This window comes from Alligator mississippiensis, chromosome 9 (assembly GCF_030867095.1).
Source record: "Alligator mississippiensis isolate rAllMis1 chromosome 9, rAllMis1, whole genome shotgun sequence".
NCBI classification, from domain to species: domain Eukaryota; kingdom Metazoa; phylum Chordata; order Crocodylia; family Alligatoridae; genus Alligator; species Alligator mississippiensis.
In genome coordinates this window covers 2,135,398-2,159,277 of record NC_081832.1, presented here as the reverse complement: position 1 = coordinate 2,159,277, position 23,880 = coordinate 2,135,398, and the positions used below count along the sequence as shown (strand labels likewise).

Sequence of the window (23,880 nt, the reverse complement as noted above, 5' to 3'; positions counted from 1 at the left end):
AGGGAGCGCACCACGCGGAGGGAAAGGCGGGGGGGAGTGTTCCCTCGGAGAGACGCGGGAGTGCGGCGAGCGCCGCGAGGGGCCTGCGCTCTTATGTCCTCGCTTTGCAGGCTTCTCCCCCCCCCCGCGTGCAGTGGTTTGTCCCGCCGGAGTGTAAACACTCCATTCACTGCTGCGGGCCGGCAGGCGGGCGAGTCCATGCCGCGCTCAAGGGGGGGGGGTGTGGAGGGGCGGTCTCCCCGGTCTGCCCCGCTGTCCCCGCAAGCGAGCGCAGCCTGGGGCGGGGCCGGTCAGTTTGCAGAGCGGGGGTGGCGGGGCGCAGCCCGCAGCAAGAGGATAAGCCGCGCGGATCGGCGCGGGGGGGAGGGAGGCGGTGGCTCCCCCCTCCCCCGCAGTGGTGCGCTCCAGGCGGGCGGCCGCGGCGCGGGCTCCATGGGCAGGAGCGGGCTCCGGCCTTTACGTAACCCTTATGCAACCTCCCGGCGCCGTGCAGGGGGTGCAATGCAATGCAATGCAATGGGGAGGTGGGGCAGGGGGCAGTGCAGTGGGTGGTGCATGGGTCGGGGGTGGCACAGCGGGGAGTGCATGGGGCAGTGCAGTGGGGGGGCATGGGGCAGGGGATGGCATAGTGGGGGGGTGCATGGGGCAGTTGAATGGTGGCATAGTGGGGGTGCATGGGGCAGTGCATGGAGTGGGAGGGGGTGGCACAGCAGGGGATGCAGAGGGCAGTGCAATGGGGGTGCATGGGTCGGGGGTGGCACAGCGGGGGGTGCAGGGGGCAGTGCAATGGGGGTGCAGGGGGCAGTGCAGTGGGGGCAGGGGACTGTATGGGAGCAGGGTGGGGTGTGGATAGCATGCACAGGCTGGGCAGCAGCAGAGGGGGTTGCACGGTAACGGTGGGGAGCGACTAGGACAGGTCAGTGCGGTGCAGTAGTAGAATATGAAGGGTTGGGGGAGGAGGGGTCTGCATGGACAGGGGAGGTTGCAGGGGAGGGGGGCTGTGCAGTAGCGTAGCCAGGTGCCGCCTGGAGGCCGGGGCCGCAGTCCATCTCCGTGCGAGGTGGGAGCGGGGCTGGCTGGTGGGGGCACCAGATGCAGAGCAGTCGGTTTCATTGGGGGGGTGAGCAGCAGTAATGGGGGGGCTGGGTGACCTGGGATGGGGTGAGAGAGCTCTGCGGTGCAGCACGGGGGGGGGGGGACTGGAGAGAGATGGGATGGCGCTGGGTAGCGATCCCATGAGCTTGGGACGGCTGCAGAGGATCCACAGGCACCGTGTACAGAACCGCACGTCCTGTGGTGTTGGGTAGCGTGCACCAAACCTCCCAGCCTCGCTGGTCTGTGTGATTCAAGAAACATTCGTGTGCACACACAACACTGACATCTTTGGGGGAGAGGAAAGATCTGCCTCCGGCCTCCCAATTAGCACAGGCCTTGTTCACAGGTAGAAAGCGCTGTTCTTTGTTGCCTTTCTTCTCTACGGGATGTGATCGAGCAGCGCAGTAGGGGAGGGGCAGTCCCATCGGGCTGACCGCATGCAGGACCAAAGCCTGGTGCTCTAGTTTGCTTAGGGGCAGCGGTCCACAATCCTCCTCGGCGCTTTGTAGTTTAAACAGCTTTGTCTCATCCCAGGACTCTTAACATCTCGCTAATCACCGCTTTCTCCAGACGGCTAATAAGCAGCTGCAGGCACAACACGGCTTCCAAGGATCTGCTGGGGAGCTGCGCGCTCTGCTCGGAGGGGCGGACGGTGGTTAAATATTAGAGTTGGAGTGTGGAGGCTGCATTTGGGCTTTGCAAGATCTGCCTGGGGGTAGGAGGGGGTGTTCATTTTGGGCCCGATTTTATCCAGTACAGCACAAAGTTGTTGGGTTTTTTTGAGTTTGGCTGACCACACGCGCTGCGTCTCCCTTTTGATTGATGCAGTCTCATAAAGGCACACGTTGGTTTATCAAACACCAAAGGACTGAGGCTGATCTCTTTAAAGATACTTATGGGATTTGGAGGGATAACATCCATTTGTTTGAAGGGGAGCCATGCGTCTAAATCCCCTCAGTGGATTTGAAGATCTCAGCCTGGGTAAGGTAAGAATGAGAGGAGAAGATAGAGCCGCAAAGAGGCAGAACCAAGGCGATAGTCAGACCGTGCAGCCTGGGGGGGGCAGATGCTCTTATTTCTCCACAAGTTACTTGAATTCCCAAGAGCCGCTTACACGGGGGTTGCCAAACAGGTCACAAACCCTGTGCGCCCTGGGCCAGACTTTGACTTTGCCTGGGGTGTCTTAACGAAGCTTTGGAAATCGGGCTCTCTTTCAAGCGTGTCGTATGTTAGATGTGCTCTGGGACGCGACATGGTGCAAGTCACTGGCCCCATTTGCTGTTGCTGCTGTATTGGCATGCTGGGCCCTTGTCGAGAAACCTTCCGGGCCTCCACATCGCTTCCAAACGTGTGCTGCTACCGGCCGCCCAGGGCTCAGCAGAGACGGTTTCGCAGAGGCCCGTGTCATCCTTGTGCATCTGCTGCGACGAAGGCTGTCGCCCGGCTGACTTCACCAAGTTCCCGGCGAGTTTCAGTTGCCCCAACTTCCTCTGAGATAAGTAAAGCTGAATAAATCCCTCTGCCTGCTACACCCAGCCCTTCGGGGGTTGGGCCTGTTGTTTTCAACCAGAAAATTCCCCGAGACCATCGCTAAACCCGGTGCTTTAATTCTCTCAAGTGTTTTCCTGCTCGGCTTCGAACAGCTTGTTCTGGCATTTGCGGTTTCCAGGCGTCGGGGATGAAGGGAGATTGGTTTCAGAGGCTTGTGTTTAGAGCAAAGCCATCTGTTTGAGAGGGCTGCTGCCTGCTGCCCAGCGTCACCCACCTCCCTGCGTTACACCTTCCACCACAGGGCGCGGGGTAGAGTCGGTGACCCTGTTAATCAGTCGTTGAAGAGGCAGGGTGAGGCCGAGAGCTAATTGCTTTGACACCTCCTTTGGGTGGAAAGTACAGACAGTCGAGGCTTGGTGCGCTTGGAAGCACAGGAGAGGCTCAATAGCTCTGACAGCTGCTTGAGTTGCATTAGCAAACACACCTAGAGATACTTGAACACTTCCAAGGCTGGGCTGTGTGATCATCACCTCCAGGCCTGCCCTGCCAAGCTCTCCCAGATGGGAAGGAAACCGGCTCCCCCTTTGCTGTGCAGTGCCTTGAGGCTTTAGCCAGCTGCTCCCAGTGGGGCCAGGTTTACCACCGGGGAAGGGACGCATCCTGATCACGCGAATACTATGAATTCCCCTTCTCTGGATCCTCCTAGGCCTCTCTTGGGCTGCGTCACCGGCAGCAAAACTAGAATCTGCCCTGGCACCATTGTCCCCATGTTCGTTATGCAACCACCTTAATTGGAGCTGAAATAATCTTCAATCTGGGCTTCTCCAGCGCCGGCTGTCCGGGGACTGGGAGCTCTACAAGTGCTCCTCTGGCCTGCCCGCGTCTCGGGGACGTCAGCGAGCGTTCGGGTCTCGCAACCACCCGCTGCGCGCAGAGTCCCTGCAGGGAGTCATCTCACTGAGTCAGCGGCCCCAGTTTGCCGGTCACCGTTGCCTGCCCGCTTCACAACAGCCCCAGTAGAAAGAGGCCTTTCCAGCCAAAGCAACTGTTTTTTTTCCCCCTTCAGATGTTTTGGAAATCAGTATTTGCAGTCTCTCTCTGGGCTGCCACGGTGGCCCTCTCACAGGTATCCCCACCCCCACAGGACTTTTGTTTTATATGCAAAATTGGAACTTTTGGCACAAAACCATTCAACTCGGCGTAACTTCAGGGCACATGATTCAGGGTAAAATGAAACGTTTCAAAACTTGACGCCTTTGCCTTCAGATTTGGATAGTTTCTTAGTGAAGAGGCTGGGTGGTAACTCCCAAATGGTCAGAGTGGAAAATCTGAAATTGCATGGGTGTTTTTTGCAGAACTGGATTGATATTGCAAAGCTGGAAAAATACTGTGAAATACTGTCATTAATCCTAATCTCATCAAAAGTCATGAGCTGGCTCCACTGGGAATGCTTTACCCCGGCTGTAGTTCTGTGTCGCCAAGAGCCCCATGTCCAGGACAGCTTTGCCTTTTGAGAAGCAGGAAGAGTGGGGAGGCCTGTTTCAAGGCGGGGATTGAAAGCTGAGCAGAGCAGGGTTGAAGTCACACGGCTGGAAAGAAACGGTGATGTCTGGCAAGGGCAAAGGCAGAGGTGAGGGAGGGTAGAGCAAGTTCTTAGTAGAAGAAGTCTCCTTTGGGCAGGATATTTTTCTCCCAGGGACTTCAGTGAAGCATTGGAAGTGATTGATGCTGATTTATGCATGATCTACATGCAGCTGCCCCAGGTGCCATCTCACCTGGAGCATGCAGAAATAGGGTGTGATGGCAGCCTCTGGGCGTGGGTGTGGGAGGGCAGGGAGGGTCACCGTCAGAAAAGTTGTTGCCCAAAAAAGACATCCCTCTTTCCTTCTGTTTCTCTTCTTCCCCGGGTGACGCTGGAAGCCCTTTCCAAACAAGTCGTGCAAGAAGGTGCCGGCCGGCCTTGCACGTGAATTTGGCGATCGTTATTCCCGCTGTCTCTCTGCTGCAAGATCTGGTCCCAAACGGAGCCTTTGGGTGAGACTCCTCTTTCCAGCGACATCGGGGGGCATCTCACAAATAGCATCCAGCCCTCTCTGCCTGCAGCAAAGCAGCACTGGTGACTGCATGCAAAGGGCATAAAGTGCCCTGGCAGCAATGTTACCGTCAGCAGTCTAGTCCCAACACCGCCTGAGGGATTTGGGTTGTGCCGAGAGCTGGGCAGGGGTCGGGTTTGTACGCGCAGTCTCAGTAATGGTGGGTTTGAATCAGTGCGGGGCTGGGCAGGGGATATTGTTTCTTTGCCTTTCTGATGTCTCTTCTGATGGAGAGAAGTAGGCGGATGCATTTGATCCTTGCCAGGCTGCTCCTGGCAGAAGGAAATCCTTGCTCTGGCACCTGCTCCCAGGCTGAGTTCAGTTCTTGGGATGAAATGAGCCCCCAGAGCCATTCACACATACGCTGCAGTCGTGCACACAGTTACAGTAATAGAGTAAATGGTGTTGCCCCTGTTAGAGAGGTTTGCTGTGCTCAGGGACCAGCAGCTGCCATGCCACAGCCTTCCAGCTTGCCCATGACGTTTCTGCCTCTCATGCAGCTGAGATGCTTGGTTCAAACCTTGCCCCGTCCAGCATCCCGCTCCGCACTTGAGGTAGCTGGGCAGCGTTTGGCCTCTTGTATTGTAGGGCCTGCGCAATCTTGGTACCCAGAACATGCGACTATTTTCTAGTAAAGACCTGGACATTGCAGTGCCCTGGGCCGTGGTGCCCTGGCTTTGCCAATGTGGCAGAATACGGCGCGGCCCGAAGAGAACATATGCAAAAAAAGGTCGTCTGCCTTGTAGCTCCTTCTTGGCAAGTCTTCCCTGCCAAGCCTGAGTTTGATCTTTCTTGAGTTGATGGAGTAGGAATAAGTCCCCCAGGTACCAATGCTGCTCCCAGACCATCTAGCAGGGCTTGCTATGGAGGCAGCAAGGGGCTTCCATCCTCCTATGGAGCCAGCCACCCCCACCCATACACGCTGCAGTCACGAGTGGGGACCGTTGAGGTCTCCCCTTCGAGGAACTTTGAGGTTGGTTGAAATCCTGCAGTATTCCTTGCCGTCTCCCCAATTCCTCTGGTCTGTAGCTACGGGGAGGTGGAGATTAAGCGAGGAGACCTTTTCATTGTACGTGGAGGTGTTCCAGGAAAAGCCCCACATACCAACCTCTTGACACTTGTAATCTCTGTAAGAAGCCTGCAGGCTCTCTGCGCTCCGGCCCTCCGGGACAAGGGGGCTTTGCAGAGCTATTTATCTGTGTCGGTGACAGCGCGGCTTTCTAATGAATGGCGTGAGCGCTGGTGCCTCTGCTGCCAAGGGGAGGGGAGTTGATCAGGGCAGGGGAGGCTAATTACAAGATAGGATGGGCTCCTGGGTGCAATCAGCAGTTCATTTAGCCTGGAGGAGTGGGTTGAGCGGTGGAGATGGTGGCTCGGGGTCAGCTTGCCCGGCGCAGGCTGTAATGAGAGCTCTCCTGATTAGAGCACAGGTTTGGCGGCAGCGAGCGTAGGAGGCTGCCAAGATAATCTGTTCAAAGCGTGCAACTCAATCCACTTCTGCACGGAGCCACTTCATCCCCTGCTTCCACAGGGGAGGGGCAGCTCTTCCCTGTAATGCTAATAGCAGCCCAGGCCTTCCAGGAACGCCTTGGAGCGCTCTCGAGCTGCGAGAGCTCCTTTAGCTTGCAGGCAGCTCGGCGGTGGAGACAGCCTGCTTGGTGCTGTCCGCCTGGGCCTGGCTTGTCCTCACTGCGTTGAGTACGGGGTTGCGAGACCTGCCTACAGACGACTAAGTACCGCAGGGGCATGCTGAGCCCATTGCACATGTCCGCACACTTGCGTGTGCTCCTTGTCTTGCTTGCATCGAGGACGTGGGGCTTGGGCAGCCCTGTCCAGTGGTTAGGGCTGGGGTTAGTTAGAACTGGGGCAGGCGGGGCCCATAGGTCGGGTGATGCCAAGGCACCCAGGGCAGGACCGGAGGTGGCAGCCTTGGGTCTGAAGTCCGGAGTCACAGCCTGCAGGTCAGGAAGCAGAGGTCAGTCACCAGAGATCGGCATGGAGCGTGCGATGCGGGGGTCCAGGGCTGGGGCAGGAACCAGAAGGGCAGCGGCTGAAGACAAAGCTTGGAGGGTCCAGGAGCAATTTGGGGGCCAGCTTCATGCAGTGGCCACAGGGTCGTCACCCCCCATCTTCGCCCTTTTCTGCCTCCCTCTCTTCTCACTTGCAGGAACACAGCCCTTCTTCATGAAGCACTAAGGTGGAGGCAAGACTCGTGCCTCAAAATGCACCTGTGCCTGCAGCGATGAGCTGGTACTACCCGAGAGGGGCTGCACCCCCTCAGTGCCCTTGGAAACCCAGTTGCCATTGCTCTTGCCCAAGTCGAAGAAGCAAGGATAAGGAGTTGTAATGACAGAGAACTTAAAGGATCTGGGGATGGGCAAATGAGCTCCCCCCAGTCCTGCCAGCCACCCACAAGCATCAGCTTTGCTTTCCCAGAAAACTATTCAAGACTTCTTGCACAAAAGCATTGCAATGGGCAGCAGGAGAGATGGGGCCTGGAGAGCGAGCTGCTGTCCCGGGGTCTGCAGAGGGGAGCTTGTGCTTGCACCCTCCCTGCTCCGGGCACAAACGGAGGACTCCTCTCATCTATGCAAGTCTGCAGGATTTCCAAGACGGCCAGTGCTGCCCCTTTTCCGCAGCACGGAGTGGACGCGGAGGCCGGCATTATTCTTCCCAACCGAAACGTTCAAGGCCGCAGCTCGTTTCCACCGGGTGCGTCCTCACAGCTCTGCGTGCGGCGGTGGTAACTAAGAAACCGGTCACCTCCATGGCCCCGCGAGGCAGCCACATCCCACGGTGCCACTTTCTCCCCATCGCTCCCGCGTCACCGCCTCTCCGGCAGCATCCCCGCAGCCCCTCTGAATGGGACCCACCGGGCCCGGTGTCACGAAGAGCTTCCATTCCCAAGGCTGAAATGAATGGGGATATTTGTGGACGGAGGTGGCTATGGCCGCCTCCGTAACACTTCCGCGGTGCTGTCGGGTTGGCCGTATGATTCATCCTTGGGGGCAAATTTAACTCCAGCCCCTTTGTGGGTGGCATGGTCGCTACAGGGATCCTTTGTCTTGCACGCGGGGAGCATGAATTGGCCTTCTGATCCAAGGGGCTGTTTCTGCACCTGCTTCCAGTCGAGCTGCCCGGCTCTCTGCCCAGATGCTTCTGCCACAGCTCTTTATAGGAGTTTTTCTCTTGACACCAGTAGGTTTATTCATAGATTCATAGATTCATAGATGTTAGGGTCGGAAGGGACCTCAATAGATCATCGAGTCCGACCCCCTGCATAAAGCAGGAAAGAGTGCTGGGTCTAGATGACCCCAGCTAGATACTCATCCAACCTCCTCTTGAAGACCCCCAGGGCAGGGGAGAGCACCACCTCCCTTGGGAGCCCGTTCCAGACCTTGGCCACTCGAACTGGGAAGAAGTTCTTCCTAATGTCCAATCTAAATCTGCTCTCTGCTAGCTTGTGGCCATTGTTTCTTGTAACCCCCGGGGGCGCCTTGGTGAATAAATACTCACCAATTCCCTTCTGTGCCCCCGTGATGAACTTATAGGCAGCCACAAGGTCGCCTCTCAACCTTCTCTTGCGGAGGCTGAAAAGGTCCAGTTTCTCTAGTCTCTCCTCGTAGGGCTTGGTCTGCAGGACCTTAACCATATGAGTGGCCCTTCTCTGGACCCTCTCCAGGTTATCTGCATCCCTCTTGAAGTGTGGCGCCCAGAATTGCACACAGTACTCCAACTGCGGTCAGCGTTTAGGGTCAGTTTACGGCGGGGTGGTGCAGGCAACTCCTGTAGCTAAGGAGAGACAACGCTGGTGTGTGCGGCAAGGAGAACGAGGCACTGGGCTATGAGCCCCGTTGGCTGCATGGACAGCAGGAGGGCGATCTGGAACCCGTCCAGACATGTGCTTCAATCAGGACTTGCATCAACTACTAACGGTCTCCATTGGCCTGTTCGGGCTTGGGCCTCTTACCCATCATGCGAAGGCTTTTTGTGATATGGTGCCTGCTCCCTGCCACCTGGACTGAGACCATCAGGTTTACTCTATAAAAGCCCCCAGTAGCCCTCAAATGCTAGCAGCTCCTAGCTGTGCCAACGGCTCGCTTTATCGGTCTCCTGAGCTGTTGGTTTTCCCACGATTGCTCTTTGTGCTGATGTTCGGCAGTGTTCGCTGAATGGGACCAAGCCCTACGACCCCCTGCACCCGGGGAGCCGTGTCTGGGGGGGATCGGCTGGGAGGAGACCCCACAGCTGAGCCTTTGCTGGCACCTGTCCGTCTGGGTTGTACTCCTCTCCGCTCCTGGGGGATTAGAGATGCCAGCACGAGCTAAGGAGCCTCATGTCTCGCCTCTGCCGGGATGCAGCGGGTGGTACGTGAGCCCTATGTACGTGCCGTGTTATTCAGCATGAGAAGCATTTACCGGCACTGGAGCACTGTATCCTCCGACCGAGCAGCGGAGGGCTAGCGCTGGTCCGGGCAGTGTTTGTATGCTGGCCACACAAGCTTATTTAGGAGTCTCTTATCCTCACTGTGCTTTTAATTTATATTCTTAACCTACTGCATTGCCTTGATGAGATGGTCCTTGTGAGCGAGCGTGTCAGGAAGCGGTGCTCTCGGAAGAGGGGATGCGTTGGTGGTTCTCCGCTCAGGGAGCTGCTGAGTTCGAAGGGCTTTGGCACCATCGAGATGGACGTGTGACAACATTGTCTTCGATGCTGCGGGTTTGCCCCCTTGCTGGCTGTCGTGTCCTGGTACAGCTAGTCCGCGAGCTTCCCGGGCTCTGTCTCTTGGAGCCGGGCCAATGTCATCCTCAGGCTTTTGTGCCCCCAAGGCAGGTCATTTGGGAAAAAGACCTGGAGCCAGAACAGCTCCCTGGGGGGCCGTGCTCCTGAGCCCTGCTCAGGTCAGCAGGTGGGACCTCAGTGCACCTAATGACAATCATTCTGCTAATGAAGCACTTTGCTAACTTGTAATTAAGCCTCCCCACATCCATCATGTAGTTAGTGCAATGGACGTTGCTACCTGCTGTGGTGCTGGCTAGGATTTCAGATCTTCATCCCTCTAGGAAGAAGGCTTTGCTCTGGCTCCCCTCTCTACCCCCTTCTATAATCTACCCTGTCCTCGTTCCTTGTAAACCCTGCCTAAATCCTAATCCGTACCCCGCACAGCTTAGTAAATCGGCGGATTGCATTTGAGAACAAGCAGTGTAATGCAGGAAAAATCCGGTGGAAATTAAGAGGGATGAAATAGGGTTCTGTAGAAACCTCTCTTTGAAAGCGGAGAAATCCCTTGGCTTTCTGCCCGTGCTTCAAGCCATACGATGGTACAGCCAGGATGCACACGCTGCTCCGCAGTGATCCTAAACCACCGCGGGAAAGGGTCGTTCCTTTTTATTCGGTCCCATCAGGCCTGGCAGCGGGCACCAGAGCTGGCGGCCGGCCGCCTGCTCTCGACCGAGCTGCTGCAACCATCAGATGAGCAGACTTTCAGCAACGCTGGGATTCGGAAAGCTTCCAGTCCAGTGGGGTCATGTGTGGATTGAGGCACGTTATCGCTGGGGTGGGTCACGGCCCAACCCGGTGTGATCTGGGCTGCTACGGTGGGGAGAAGCAAGTGCCAGCACAGAGCCTGTGGCTTGAGGTCTCAATTCGCTCTCGGCGGAGACGCTGGTAAAACCTCAGCAGGCAGCTCCCTCTGCCGGCCCCATCTCCATCCCTCAAGGCCGCGGGAATTTTCTCTTCCCAACAGCATTTTGTTTGAAGCCTCCAGCCCCCCCGGCTCATCAGCACGCTTCACGGCGCTCTGAGCACTGCTCGTCCCATTCAGACAGGCCTGGGACACCGGGACAGCTTGTCCCATGCAAGCGGGGCTGGGTGAGGGTGCAAGCCCAGCAGCTCATAATGCAAAGAGCTGCTTGCCCCGCTGCACCTACCCCACGTTTCTTTTTACTCCTAGTTCCCCCGGTTCCTTCCAAGAGTTGCTCCTGGGCATCTTAGGCGGATCAGGTTTTGGGAGGTAGGACAGTCTGGTTCCTCCAGACGCTCATTCTCCTTCCCCCCCTCTCCACTGCCTGCAATTCAGAATCAGGGGGCTCCTTTTTTTTCCTCCCAGATGGAAGGGTGTGGCCAGGTGATTCCCAAAATGAGCCTCAGGAAGCTGTGTGTGCAATAGGGCAGGGGAGACTAAACTGGTTCTGATGGCCGTTGCTGGCATTTCTGGAGCTGGCAGTCGGGGCCTGAAGGGGCAGAAGGACGGACAGGAATGCTAGATCTGTCCTGAGGATCCTCCTCCCCTGGGGTGCAGGGTTTGTGCTGCGGAGAGCAAGGCCGGAGCTGCCTCAATTCATCTCTCCCGTTTGGTACCCAGTGTGTCTGGAGGTGGCTGCAGCAGGAAATTCTCCTCATCCATTACCTGCTTTTTGGCTGCTAGCAAAGAGAAAGGTGTTGCTCAACTTGTTGGTCTGCAAGGGTCTTTCCTTGCCCCTGTAATTCAGATGCCGTTCCCCCTCGCTCCCCTTCTGTCGCCACTGCTGGAGGAGCGTCGGCAGCCTGGCCCCAGACGGATGCCTGCATCCTCTCTGGCGGTCGCTCCCTTGCTCCCTGTCTGCGTTCAGGTTGGGCTCTGCCGATCCCCTGGAGATCAAGTCCTCCGCTTCCTCTGATTTCTTCTGATCATTTCTCTCGGGAGGATTTCCCTGCCCCGTGCCTGCCTGGCTCCCTGTCCACGGTGCTTAAACAATAAGCGGCGTTGGGAGCGGATCCTCTATTCGCCACAGGGGATGGGGAACCAGATCCTACAGCCCAAGGGGTGGCTATTGCCAAGCGAGCAGGGAAGGGCCTGGCACCGCAGACCGAAGGGCTCCTAAAAGCCATCTTCCTTCTTAGCTTCGTGTGCTCTGCTTGGGGAGAAGCTGCCGGACACAACTGCCCTTGTATTTCCTGCAGGGATGATGTCTGTGCACCTACGCTCTTCGGTCGCCGTGCTCTGCCCGCAGGGCCCCGTCTTCATGCAGCTCCCCGGGGCTTTCCCAAAGGGGCTGGTTCCTGTTCTGCGGGGGGATCTCGCCCATCAGCAATGGAGACTCGCAGGGTGGGTTTTGCGCAAGGAGACGCAGAACGTTCCAGGGAAGCGGTGCAAAAATTCGGAGGTTTTAAAGCGCCTGCCAGCCGGCCACGAGGGAAAAACAAAGGGCTTGAGTTGTGAAGACAGGCACTGTGTGACATGATCTGAAACGATCACCCACGTACTTCTCCACTAGCCTGCAACTCATGCTCATCCTCCCTCCGAACCAGCTTTTAACAGCTCTAGTTCGGAAAACTTAACTTTTCTATTACGGCACATTTGTCTCTCTTACCCAGGTGCTTAATTGCCATTGTCCCAGCAAAATGTCAGTGTGAGTCAGAGACAGTCTCCCATTAGGAAAAGACAGATGAATATTAATTAAACTTACTGGTGGGTGGGTTTTCTTTTTTATGTTTCCCCTGAGCCTGGCCTGGAGCCTGCGGCTGTGCAACCCTTGACCTGACCAGCTGCAAAGGCACCCAGTGGTCATCTCGGGGCCAGCGGAGAAGGAAACCCTGCCGTGGGAGAAGAGGGTCCTCTCCCCACGGGCTGCGGCAGGAGAGAATCTGCAGCATTAAGTGAGTAATAAGCTTCATCTGCTCTAGGGACAGAAATAATTTCATCTGCCCCTGTAACCAAAGGAAATAAGCTCATATTAAGAAACCTTGATATGAACTGCTGCTCTCTGCGGGCCTAAGGGTTGAACGTGCATTGCACTGGCTTTCCTGTTGCTGGTTTTGTCTGCAGTGCAGTGAAGCTGGTTCAAAGCCTAGCAGTTCGGGGACTGTCCGTGCCTGTTTGTTGGGGGTTCAGTTTAACGTCCACGCTCTCCACCCGGATTCAGATCCTGAACGACATTCGCTGCAACGGAGCCTGTGCCGCTGAATGGCGGTAGCAGGCAGCCGTCGGCTCCCGGGTCCCTTCCTCCCTCGTTTCTGAGCTGCGTGGTGCACACGCGTGTTCAAACAGGCCTTCCGTGTTTGGGGGCAGACGTTTGAAACCGGGCTTCTATTTTTGCCTGCGCAATTATGTGTGGGCACCATTGATGTCAGATTGATGCTTGAGATCTGATACCATCCAGGCAGGGAGCGATGGATCTCACTGGCAGCTATTTCATTTCCCGTAATTGCCGGGGCAGAATGAGAGGCTGCGATGAGGCCCCAGCTCCGGGCCTTGAGCTGCGCACTTCAGTTCCACGGTGCCGTGGGCGGATGCACTCAGTGTCACGGCGGATGACGACGATTAATCAAGTCAGCGGGCACTTGCTGAGATCCATCTTGTCCCCAGAGCATTAGTGAGAAAGAAGGGAGGACAGATTTTTTCTGAAAAGAAATGACTGGTGCATCAGCTTGGGAGGATTAGCTGGTAAAAGCCGTTAGCTCCTTAGTTAGGCAGTTGTTTTTCAGCATTTGGTCATCAGAGATGGATGGTCCTATCCCAACGCCACCGACATCTTCCCCTCCCGGTCTGGGGAGCAAAGGTGCTGAGCTCGCAAGGGAGATGTCTCTAACTGCCTGGCATCCAGGGCCCAGGCCCTTCTCCTTCCCTGGAATAACAGCCCTCTTGGAGCTTGAGGGCTGGCACTGGGATGGCACTCCCCCCCGGGTAAGGGGTCAGCACAGTGTGTCCGGCACCTCTCAGCAGCACGTAGCTGGGGTTGCTCCTCCAAGGGGTTTGGCCCATTAGATGCCACATCTTCCTACCTTCCCTGGATAGGCATTTAGCACCCGTGTAATTACAGCTGCATGTTTCTTCCATCCCTTTGGACCCTTCCCTTCCCTTCTTGGTGGATTTTTGCAGGGGTTTGGCTCTGTGGGGGGACATCTAAACCCCACGGAAGAGTTAATGGACAGGAGGACCGCCTCCCCAGCTGCGGCTGCACGACTAGCAACAGCTGGGAGACAAAGCTGGCATCCAAGCTGGTGGCAGGCGGAAAGGTTTATGAGATATATCCGGGAAGTTGCTTGGTAAGCAGCCTGGCAAGCATCCTCCCAGGAGCTCCACGAGGGTGGGAAACTGGTGGCCAGACTCTCCCAGCCCCACGTGCTCTCGTCCACGGGAGCGTGAAAGGGGCGTCCAGGACACAGGCTGGAATAGCCCCGTGGGATGGCTTGTGATGCAGCATGTAGGTACTCACGCTGCCAGCAAAAGGGCAAGCCGGGCCAGCGGTCGTGTTTTCAAGACGTGCATCTGGGGCTTCGGAAACCCTTCATCTTCGGGGCGTAGGCCCACCTCCCAGAGGTAAAGGGCCTCCCTGCTGCTGCAGGGGAGATGCAGGGTCTCGAAGGGTAAAGGGCAGTGCCCAGGGACCAGGTGTTCAGAGATGCCCTGATGCCAGCCTGGGCTCCCTGGATCAGGGCTGGGGATCGGCTCCGGGCCCTTTTCTGCCTCTCCCGTGTCCACCCGCTCCCTCTCCCCCTCCTCCACGCTCATTGTACTCCCCTCTCTTTGTCTTCCTCCCAAGGTAATTATCAATAGCTGGATGTGCAGGGGAAAGAGGAGGTGGAGTGGGTGGTGGTGAGAACATGCAGCCGATCCGGGGCGATGAATAGAGCCCCGCGTTTCTCAGCGCGCGCAGGTGGAAGTGGTGGAACAAACGAGGCGGCATCGGGAGGTCAAGGCGAGGCAGCTCCGAGCGCACAAAACACCGGGGGAGGCGAGAGACGAGGCGATCGAGGAGGGCTGCGAAGCTGCCGTGCGTCCCCGCCACCTGCAGCCGCGCCGGCTCGGGGCTCCCTCTGCTCCGGACTCGCCTTGCAGAGAAGACAGCGGGGAGCGTCGCCGTCTGGAAGAGGCAAGTCTCGGGGCCTGCGAGGCCTCCTGTAATCGTGACCATGTGAGTGCGGACGGGGTCTGGTCCCGGGGACGCGTCAGGGGGCAGCAGGGAGCCTGCTCCTGGGGTTCCCACGTGGAAATGCAGGTCTGTTTTACACCCTAGTTTGCAGGTGTGGCATTTCCCTAGGTGTCATGCGCTCTCTTGTCTCCTGTAGCTCCAGGGAGGCTTCGTCTCTGAGGCACCACTGAGCCGACCAAGTCTGTCTGGACCTTGGGAAGCAGGTGAGGGCAGGGCCCTGCCTCCTGTCTGCTCCGCATTGAGCTTGGACGTAGTGCTGCGGAGAGGGTAGTGCCTTGCAGGCCTCATGGCAGATGCAATAGGGTGCAATCCTAGTGCCATTGCTGGCGTGACCTCCTCTCTGACCTGAAGGGGCCAGGGCTGGGGAGGGTTGGTAGCTCAAATGCCAGGACCTCTTTGTGTGCGACCGCGTGTGCATTTGTGACGTTTGCATTGCTCCACGACCAGCCCCGAGCGCCAAGATTCCCGGGACGATCCGGGGGTGTGCAATGCCTTGTCTCTGCCGCATCCCCCGTCGCACCGACGGGCAGGCCGGGAGCATGTTGTGAGTGGAAGGTGCGTTCCTTCACCCCTGCGTGTGTGCATGCGAGTGTGTGTGCAGTCGCCTCCTGCCCTGTACACTCTTGCAGCGAGCAGATGCCTGGTGGGTGTTGTGCGGAGTTTGTGTTTCCAGGACTTGGGGAGGAAGGCAGCCCTGCTCGGGGCGGTGGAGAGGAGCCTGCTTGGTTCTGATTATTCACAGCCTCCGTGTGCCCCTATTGGCTCCGGGGAGCCGTACCGGTGACAGGAGGAGGCTCCGTGTCAATAAAAAGAGGGCATGGGAACAGCAGGGCTGCGCTTCTGACGGGGAGCCAGCTCCGCTCTGCAGCTCTCGGAGTCAGGGGACGAGCAGCAGCTGCAGGCAGGGACTTCCCCAGGACCAGACCGCCCTGAAGCCCAGGCAGGAGACGCTGCCCGAGCTCACAACTTTCCAAGGGAGTCTGCAGCCCCCAGAATAAACTTTCCCTTCAAGCGCAGCCTGGGCTAGGACCAGTGCCGGGGCTGGCTGCGTCCTCCAGGTAAGACCCCCTGGGGTGCTGCATCTCCCTTACGCACACCCCTGAATCTGGTGACTCGGGGGCCGAATCCTTTGCTCCGGGCTTCACTTTTCATTCCCTTGCATCCCCGTGTCTAGCAGCGCCGGCGACTCGGGTATCGATCCTGTCCTTGTTTCCAAACAGCGCCGTGTTCTCATGCCACCGACTCCGGACACTAACTGCTAGCTGTTCGGTCTGTTCAAAGACCTGCAATGGTGTTGGGCGCTTCTGATCCCCCCTACATGTTTCCACCGCTGCTGTCTCTCGGTCTGTCTGTGTTTGTACATCCTTTCCTTGTGCTTCACGGCAGTGCAGGTCCTGTATCGTTTCATCTTCCACAGGCTGACAGCATTACAAAGAAAAATTTCAGAATGGACTTAAAGTGGGCTTGGGGTTAAATACAGACCCCAGATGCATATACATCTACATTGAAATGTATGTCCATCCATAAATACTAATCTATATATAAAAATGTAAATCTAGGGTCTGTATGGTCTACACATGCACACGTAGTGTTGGTGTGTATGTGTGTGCATGTAAGACTGTTGCAGGTGTCAGTCAGGGCAAACTCTGCAGAGCCGTTGAATTTTTTTCTGCATTTTCGTTTTTGCATCCGAGCATCTTTGTTTCATAAACCGAACCTGCCTGTAAGGCCGTTTCAGGTCATCGGTAAAGACCCAAATGCAAATGCTGGATACAGGAAAAGATATTTTTATAATAGAGCTATTTATAGGGTCCTAAGAAGTGTCCAAAAAGATTGGAGCTCTTTGAGAAGGGACAAATCGTGTCGCTTGGCTAGACCAAGTGGTGGGACAAGCGCACAGTGCCTCTGCTGTGCCTGCTCCGGGTAGATCCACAGTGCTGGATTGGGGCTAAGCATGGTTAAGGAAAAGATCTTCACTTCTCTTGTGCTTTTAACCGAAGGACTCCGCAGCCCTCCTCACCCCCCGAGTGATGTGGTCAGTGTTGTTATAAAAGATCTCTTCTTGAAATCACCTGCTGCAGCCTGCAGGCATAAGGAATCGGGACTCGTGGTAGAGGCGATATCTTTTATTAGACCAACTAGATTTTTGCAAAAAAAAATCTTCAATTGCAAGCTTTCCAGCACAAACCCCCTTCATCAGGCATAGGAGAAAAGATTGTAAAAGTTCTCCTGGGTGCCTGGATACTTGCTGCAGACATTGCCTTCATTTCCCTTCTTTTTCCACCTGTTTGTGAAACACGCTGTGGCGGGGCTGCTTTTTTTCCAGCTGCACGAGTGCAATGTGCTGGGGAAAGGCCAGAGGGATTTGGCATCAACTTTATTATTTTTTTTTCAAGAATTCATCTTTGAGGAGAGACCAAAGAGGAAATAATTTAGCTCCCTGGGTGCCTGTTTCATGAAGTTATGAATAGCTCTAGCTATGTTATAACTGAAGCGGTTTCGCAGCCTGGAAGCATAGCACCCGTTAACAGCGTGTCAGACCGTCTACCCAAGCAGCTGTCTATCCAGGGTGCACGCACTGGGGTGTGTGTGTGTGTGTGTGTGTGTGTGTGTGTGTGCACCCATTCATTATTGCGTAGGTCCGCACTGGGGAGGGACCTTTGGGTGCTGGAGAGCTGGCGTGCTGAGAGGAGCTACAGGCAGGATTGCCGTCACGAAGCCCCGGCCTCTGACTGCGCCGGGTGTGGGTGTCGTGTGCGGCATGTTACACCGCAAGTGTCAGGGAAACGTTCTCCTCTCGCGCGGTGCTAAACGCTCCTATAATTTATCACATCTGTTTTCAAACATCTCTGCAATCAATATTCTCGCAGGCACGTCGGGCGGTGCCTGGCTTCTCCCCGCAGCTGGCAGGGCTCCTCTTCTGGTCTCCTCGGTGAAATATGAAATCCAATAAGCAGAGAGTCAGGATTTTAATTCCCTGCTCTTGTAGCTTATAAGGTGCCTTAAATCATCCCGAGAGAAATCAATGAACGGGAGCGGATTGCCAGAAATGCCACAGATAATAGGGGTCTGTCCTCCGCCCCTTGTTTCAGAGCCAGCGTTCGTCACCGAGCCCAAGTGCAGAAACCCCTGGAGGGAGAAAAAGCCAGGCTCCAGGCTGTCACTCAGACCTTGCGTGAGCAGATGCTGCTGCACCAAAGTCAGCAGAGAGGTACCTCGGTACCCGGGGCCCTGAGCCTTTGGGAAAGGAGGTAGAGGAGAAGCCTAACTCCTACCGAGGTGAAGGCTGCGGGAGTGGCATGCTTACTGCATGCTTTGCTCCATGCCGGGGGTCTGCGTGAGAGCCAGGCTGCAAATCCCCCTCTCCCACACCCTCCCCTGGGGCTCGGAGACCTTCACAGCAGTAACAGAAATGTAGGCGGCTTTGCTGACATCTTTCTGCCTTCCTCAGCATACAGCATCACTCATCATCACTCAGGAGAGGACGCAGGCATCGGATGGCCTGGGGATAGAAAAGGAGCCGTGCGTGTCCCTGTAGCTGGCATGTGGCCTCTGTGTCTTCCTTGTTCTTTTCTTCTTATTCATCCCCACCTTTTGTGTCCTCCTCGCAGGCGTTTCCATACCAACCCTTCCTCCCCGTGTCTTGTGCCCTTTTTCTTCATTTTCTGTGCAGATCCGTGACCTCCCACCTTGCAGCTGGAAAGCCTTCCCGACGGGGCTGTTGCAAACCCCACCAGGTCTGGCACGGCTGGAGCTGCATTTCCAGTTTTGCAGCTGCACTCGGGACATTTTCTCTTATTGGCTTGATGGCGCCTCATCCCCCATTCCTGTTTCTAGCAACCCATGGCAGGAGGGGCAGAGAGGGAGGGTGGTTTTGTGCTGGGAGGAAGGGAAAAACTCTTGTTCTCTTCCACGGGTTTGCTACGTGGCCTTCGGCAAGCCGGTCTCCCCAGTCTGTGCCTCCTTAGCCCACTTTGAAAAATGTATGCCCAGTTTCACAGGCAGGTTGTGAGGCTCCCTGGCTTCGAGATCCCAGGTGGAAGATGCTGCCTCCGCAGAAATCATTGTCATCGTGCCACCGTTCGTTTACCGCGCGGCCCTATCCCGGGTCCCAACCTGGTGGAGTTTGCATTCTTTTAATTTTGCACGCCCGGCACGTGACAAATGCAGATCATCCCAATTACATTTCAATTCAGCAGGAATCAATGCGGTAGCAACAGCATTTCTTCATCAGTCTCCGTGACCGCCCATTAGCAGACACGGGCTGAGAATAAAGCACGCTGCAGGTCTGTGAAAGGGCTCCAGCGCTCCTCGCTCGGCGGACACAAACACCTGCTTATGAACACGTTCGGTGCAACGACCCCTCTCGCACGCTCTCTGCCACAGGCGAGGTTTCCTCTGCATCCGGGGAGTTGAAAGTCCCTTACTTTATTTTCCTCCTGATAGAAGGGAAATGGAGCAGGTGCCTTCCCTCCCCAGGCCAGCCGTGTTTCCTGGCTTGCTAACCCACCCGCTTCCCTATTCTCAGGGGAATCCAGGTGGCAGAAAGATGTTATATCAAATACCAGCCCGGTTGCTGCAACCGCATGGAAGCCGGGGAAAATGAGCGCGTGCTGCTGGGGCACCTTTGGTCTCCTCCTGCTGCGGCTTACCTCGTCTCTCGCGGGTGAAGGTGCTTGGAAGACGTGGCAGGAGGGGCTGGTTGCCCACCTGTGGGGGTGTCGGCGTGGAAGCCCTGGTGGGACGTAGGAGGAAGGGTGTGTGGAGAGTTTGCAAAGGAGGAAGCTTATTGTCGAGGGGGCATTAGCAGACATTTGGAGAAGCCTTTCAGATGCTTTCTGCACTTGCCCTGGATGGAAATCCCAACCGAGACGGCCGGTCTCATTCACCAGTTCTATGTGCTGTGGCCTCGACGCACCCGACTGCTTGGGCGTCGATCCGGGCAGGATGGGGGTGCCCAGCTGGCATCTTATTTCTTGAAATTCGATGAGGTCCCGAATGGAGTTTGCTCCCCTCCATCTCCAGGTCCTCCCAGGAGGTCAAACCCGGGGGTACGAAGTGTTCCCTGCAGCAGAGACCTGGGGGTGGCAGGGATACAACTCCCTGGTGATGGCAACATGCAAGCCTTGAATTCAGCCCTCGGCGCCCCTCCCCTGCCCCCCGCGGGTGAATAGCTGTCCCCGATTCCTATGGTTTTCCTCTTCAAGGCCATGTGTGCAAAGCAGTGATTCATCCTCTCCAAGCCACTCCAGAGCGCAGGGCTGACAATGCAGCAGAGACGCGCGTGCTGCTGTTGATTGAAAGCGGCTGCCCTTAGCACGGCGCACAAAGGCCTTTGCAACAGCCGTCTTTGAATGGCTGCACCAGGAGGAGCAGGTCCCCGAGTGACTGCTCCAAAAGCTGGGGGGTCCAGCCTGTAGGGACCGAGCCGAGGAGGCAGGTCCCGGACGCACAGACGGGCACAGCCACCCCGGGAGCACCGAGACACGTGTCAGAAACCTCCAGTCGGGTCGGGGCTGCCCTAGGGGAGGGGGCAAAAGGCCAGATCTTCAGCCAGGGTGGAGGCAAATCAGCTTCTATGGAGCTGGGCTTGACTGGCGTGGTGGGACCCTGGGTGACACGTGAGTGGGAGCTGGGGGTTTCGGGGCCTGCAGGTGAACGCGCGTTTGCAAGCCGGTGCATGCACACACACGTGTGATGCTCTGCTACTACTGGGCTGCAAGCTCTGGCTCTTTGCTCCTGCTATAGCAGAGATCAGCCAAGACACCCCCCTGCCACGCACAGCAAGGTACCACTGCCTCACACCCCCCGGGTACCTGGCAAGCAGCCGGGCTGCCCCTGCAGGACTCTTCGGGAGCCATTTCCTGCACGTGCCGGGTGACCGACGTGCACAGGCTGTGCCAAGTGCAAGTGCAAAGCCCATTTCTTTGTACAGTTATGGCAAGTGCCTTCCCATCTGGGCAGCCTAGAGCGAAGCTGGGCTCTCCTGAAACCTTATCCAGTGCCTTACGTGCTGGCCCATCTCCCAGCAGGTCCCAGAGAAGCCCCTTCAGCTCTCAGCAGGGTTACTCCAGTAGCTATAGCCCTGCAGACTGGTTGCACTGGAGTGCCCAAGCACCAGCACCGAGATGGGGCTGCCTCTGCTCCCAGCTCCTCTCTGGCTCAGGGAGCCCTGCCAGGTTCCCGCAGACCCACGAGATGGGCAAAGAGGGGCCCGTTCCCTGGGTTTGTGCTGGAAGCGCCCACGTCCCGCTGCCTGGGGTGAGATGTAACCTGCCTCTCGCGGTCTCCTGTCTCTCTCCCCGCTGCAGGAGGTGCTTGCTGGGCAGAATGGAGTGGCGGGTGCTGGTGCTGGCCGCCTGCTTGGGCTTGGCTGACCCGGCCTCCGCGGACTGTGCCGCCCAGTGCTCCGCGTGTGCCACGCAGACCCAGGATGCAGAGCAGAGCATCAACCCACTGGTGAGTGCTGGGCACGGCGGGGCTGTGCTGGCAGGGTGCTGGCATTCCCCATTAAAACGCAGCTGAGCAGACAGCGCTCGCAGCGACTTTTGTCCTGAGTGTAAGAGCTGAAATGGCAGGCAGGACCTCACCCTGCAGCTTGCGTTGGGCCTTGCCAGGGGAGGGCAGGATAAGTGGTAGTGGGTCCCTGCCTCTGTCTGCTGGATTGCAGCAGGACATTTCACTTGCAAACTTAGCAGCTCACATCATGCACACGCAGACAGGCATTTACCGGATCGGGCTCCAGCCCCAGAAAGCATGACTTACTACTTCCTGAGGCCAGTCCATCAGCTCAGGGATGGCATGCCTGGGACGTCTACTGATTTTAGGATTATTATAGCAAAGCCCAACAGTGGGCTGCATTCCCCACCGCCCTGCACCCAGGGCAGCTCTAACCCTGATGCCAAGTGCATGCGGACGCTCCTGCTCTGATCTGACGGCATCTCCTGCCCATTCGGCAAGGGGGTGAAGCATGGTGCCAAGGGCCAGGAAATGCAGAAACCAGGCCACGAGGCCAGGGGGCTCCACCGACTGGTCCCTCTTTCTGCATCCAGGCCGGACCCTGGGTGTTAGCGTGCCCCACTTCTCCCCGGGGTGGCTGCTTGTTGGAGGCTGAGACGTGGCAGCGGGGGTCATGGCTGTGCCCTCCCCGGTGTGTTGCAGATCTGTGCGCTGGAGTGCCAAGGCTCCTTGCTGTCGGGCGCCGAGTGGGAGAAGTGCCAGGGTGTCCTGTCCCTCTTCACCCCCTTCCTGGCAGCAGCGGAGGGTCAGGACCCGTCCCCACTGGAGGCGGAGGCCGACGGGAGCCCTGGCCTGGTGGAGACGTCCGGCGGCCCCGTGAAGCGCTACGGTGGCTTCATGAAGAAGCTGGACAAGAACAAGATCTTCTCCCTGCTGCGCGAGAACGCCCACAGCAAGGGCGGTCTGCACAAGAAGTACGGTGGCTTCTCCCGCAAGCTGGGCGAGCGGGAGGCCTTGGAGATGCCAGAGGACGACCCGGCGCTGGAGCCCGGGGACGAGCCCGAGGATGGGGGCCTCAAGGACGAGATGAAGCGCTACGGCGGCTTCCTCCGCAAGTACCCCAAGAGGAGCTCGGAGCAGGCGGCCGAGGGCGACGGGCCGAAGCCGGAGGACCTGCACAAGCGCTACGGCGGCTTCATGCGCCGCATCCGCCCCAAGCTCAAGTGGGACAATCAGAAGCGCTACGGCGGCTTCCTGCGGCGCCAGTTCAAGGTGACGACACGGTCAGACGAGGACCCCAGCATCTATTCGGGGGAGGTCTTGGACCTATAGAGCCCCCCCCCCCACCTCCCGCCACCCGAAACATTTCCTGTAGGGACTGCATCGCTCATCCCGGCCCGTGTCCCCCCGCGCTCAGCCAGGCAGTGCAGGTCTCCGTAGACAGAGACGGTCACCACCCAGCTGCTGCTTCCCCAAAGAGCCAGAGGTTTAGGGTCGGGCGGGGGCTGCGTCCTGCAGCCTTCCCCGCATGGGCTTTGTCCGTCGTGGTTCTGGGATTGGGATCTGCCTCCATTCCCAGCACCGGACAGGCAGCCCCAGACCTGGGTTGGTTCCAGTCCCTTTGCCCAACAGCTGGTCCACACACCTCGCAGTTGTTAGGAGATGGCCCAAGCCAGCCCACCATGCCCACCTGTGCAACACCCCGTGCCCGGGGAGAAGTGTAGGCCTGTGTCGAAACCCCCGGGGTGACCCCTTCGGTTTATAGCCAGTGCACCAGGTCCAAATGCCCCCAGGCTGGGATGCAGCTCCAGGTCTGACCCACCACGGTGTCCCCTCTGCAGAGGCCCCGAGCACCGGTGCTGCAGCTCGCTTCAAACACGGAGCAGTGGCCTTGCCTGCTCTTCGTCCTCCTTGGCTCTATTTGCGCCGTTCCCTCTGCTCAGCCAGGCACGATGCTCGTGCTGCACTTGTGCACGCTGCACCCCGCTCTGCGTCTCCGAGGGAGTGGGTTTGTCCTCCGCTGACCTGATGTCTCTCCAGCTCCATTGCAGCCGCGTGGCTTTGCCAGGCACCATGATGGAGGGAGAACAAAGGGGTCACCTTCTTGACACCCTGATTCGATCTCTGTACTGCTGCCCCTTGGGGGAGGTCTCTGTGCCCAGGCATGGAGCGAGGGGAAGACGTCCTGCTGCTGGCACTGCCCTATTCTTTGTGCCCCGGTGAGGCTGGCGCACATGGGATCAGAGCTGCTGGTAATTCGGCGCCACTTTGAGTGTCCTTCGCAGTCTCCGTCCTATTGCGCACACTCAGAGGGGATGCTGCTCGCACAGAACGAAGCCCGGGGGCCAGCGCTGAAAGCCAGGCTTGTGGCCCGATGCTGCACGCCGCTCTCCTCCCGTGAGCTCCGAAATGCAGCCGGCCCACAGAGACCCCCACGATTTGGATGGGACAGTCGTATGGCTCCATTGCAGTCCATGGGGTGAGACTGGGGCCAGTTTGCCACGGGAAAGGGGTCAGGATCCAGCTGTCTGAAGGGCTTACCCCAGGGGGTCACTCTGGCTGGGACGGGAAGGGGTAGCAGGGCATCTCCATTTCCCCTTGATAACGGGCAACGCTGAGGAGATCAAGATTCACGGAAGCCCCCTGGCAACGGGGACCGCCGAGGTTGGGGTACCGTGGGGCCGCGCTGCCTGGCTGAGCCCCTGCCACCCCCCGCAGTCGCTCGCTCCCTTGTGCTGTTTGTGAAGCGTGCAGGTCGCCGGAGTCTGCCTCCGGTCCCTTTTTTTTGTTATTTGGTTTACAAGAATCAATAAATACCGATGTCGTTA

General features: G+C 57.6%; 1 protein-coding gene across 5 annotated transcripts; it reads left to right on the top strand.

The window, feature by feature from the left end:
- The first annotated feature begins 1,195 nt into the window (after nt 1-1,195).
- PDYN (prodynorphin) lies at nt 1,196-23,880 on the top strand. 5 transcript variants are annotated; one of them, XM_059713155.1, is made up of 3 exons: nt 1,196-4,216; nt 4,507-21,052; nt 21,755-23,880. In XM_059713155.1, the coding sequence occupies exons 2-3, from the start codon at nt 20,531-20,533 to the stop codon at nt 22,382-22,384; spliced, it is 1,152 nt and encodes a 383-aa protein (XP_059569138.1). In that variant the 5' UTR covers nt 1,196-4,216; nt 4,507-20,530; the 3' UTR covers nt 22,385-23,880. The 5 variants fall into 5 exon arrangements, with proteins under 5 accessions (XP_059569138.1, XP_059569139.1, XP_059569140.1 ...); XM_059713156.1 differs by having other exon boundaries at nt 1,196-4,620; nt 6,847-21,052; XM_059713157.1 differs by having other exon boundaries at nt 1,196-12,317; nt 14,309-21,052.

Bases quoted from the DNA above. Each gene is read 5' to 3' on its own strand.
- PDYN (XM_059713155.1), top strand. From the start codon at position 20,531: ATGGCAAGTGCCTTCCCATCTGGGCAGCCTAGAGCGAAGCTGGGCTCT. The intron at 21,053-21,754 runs GTGAGTGCTGGG...GGTGTGTTGCAG, and splicing joins AGCAGAGCATCAACCCACTG to ATCTGTGCGCTGGAGTGCCA.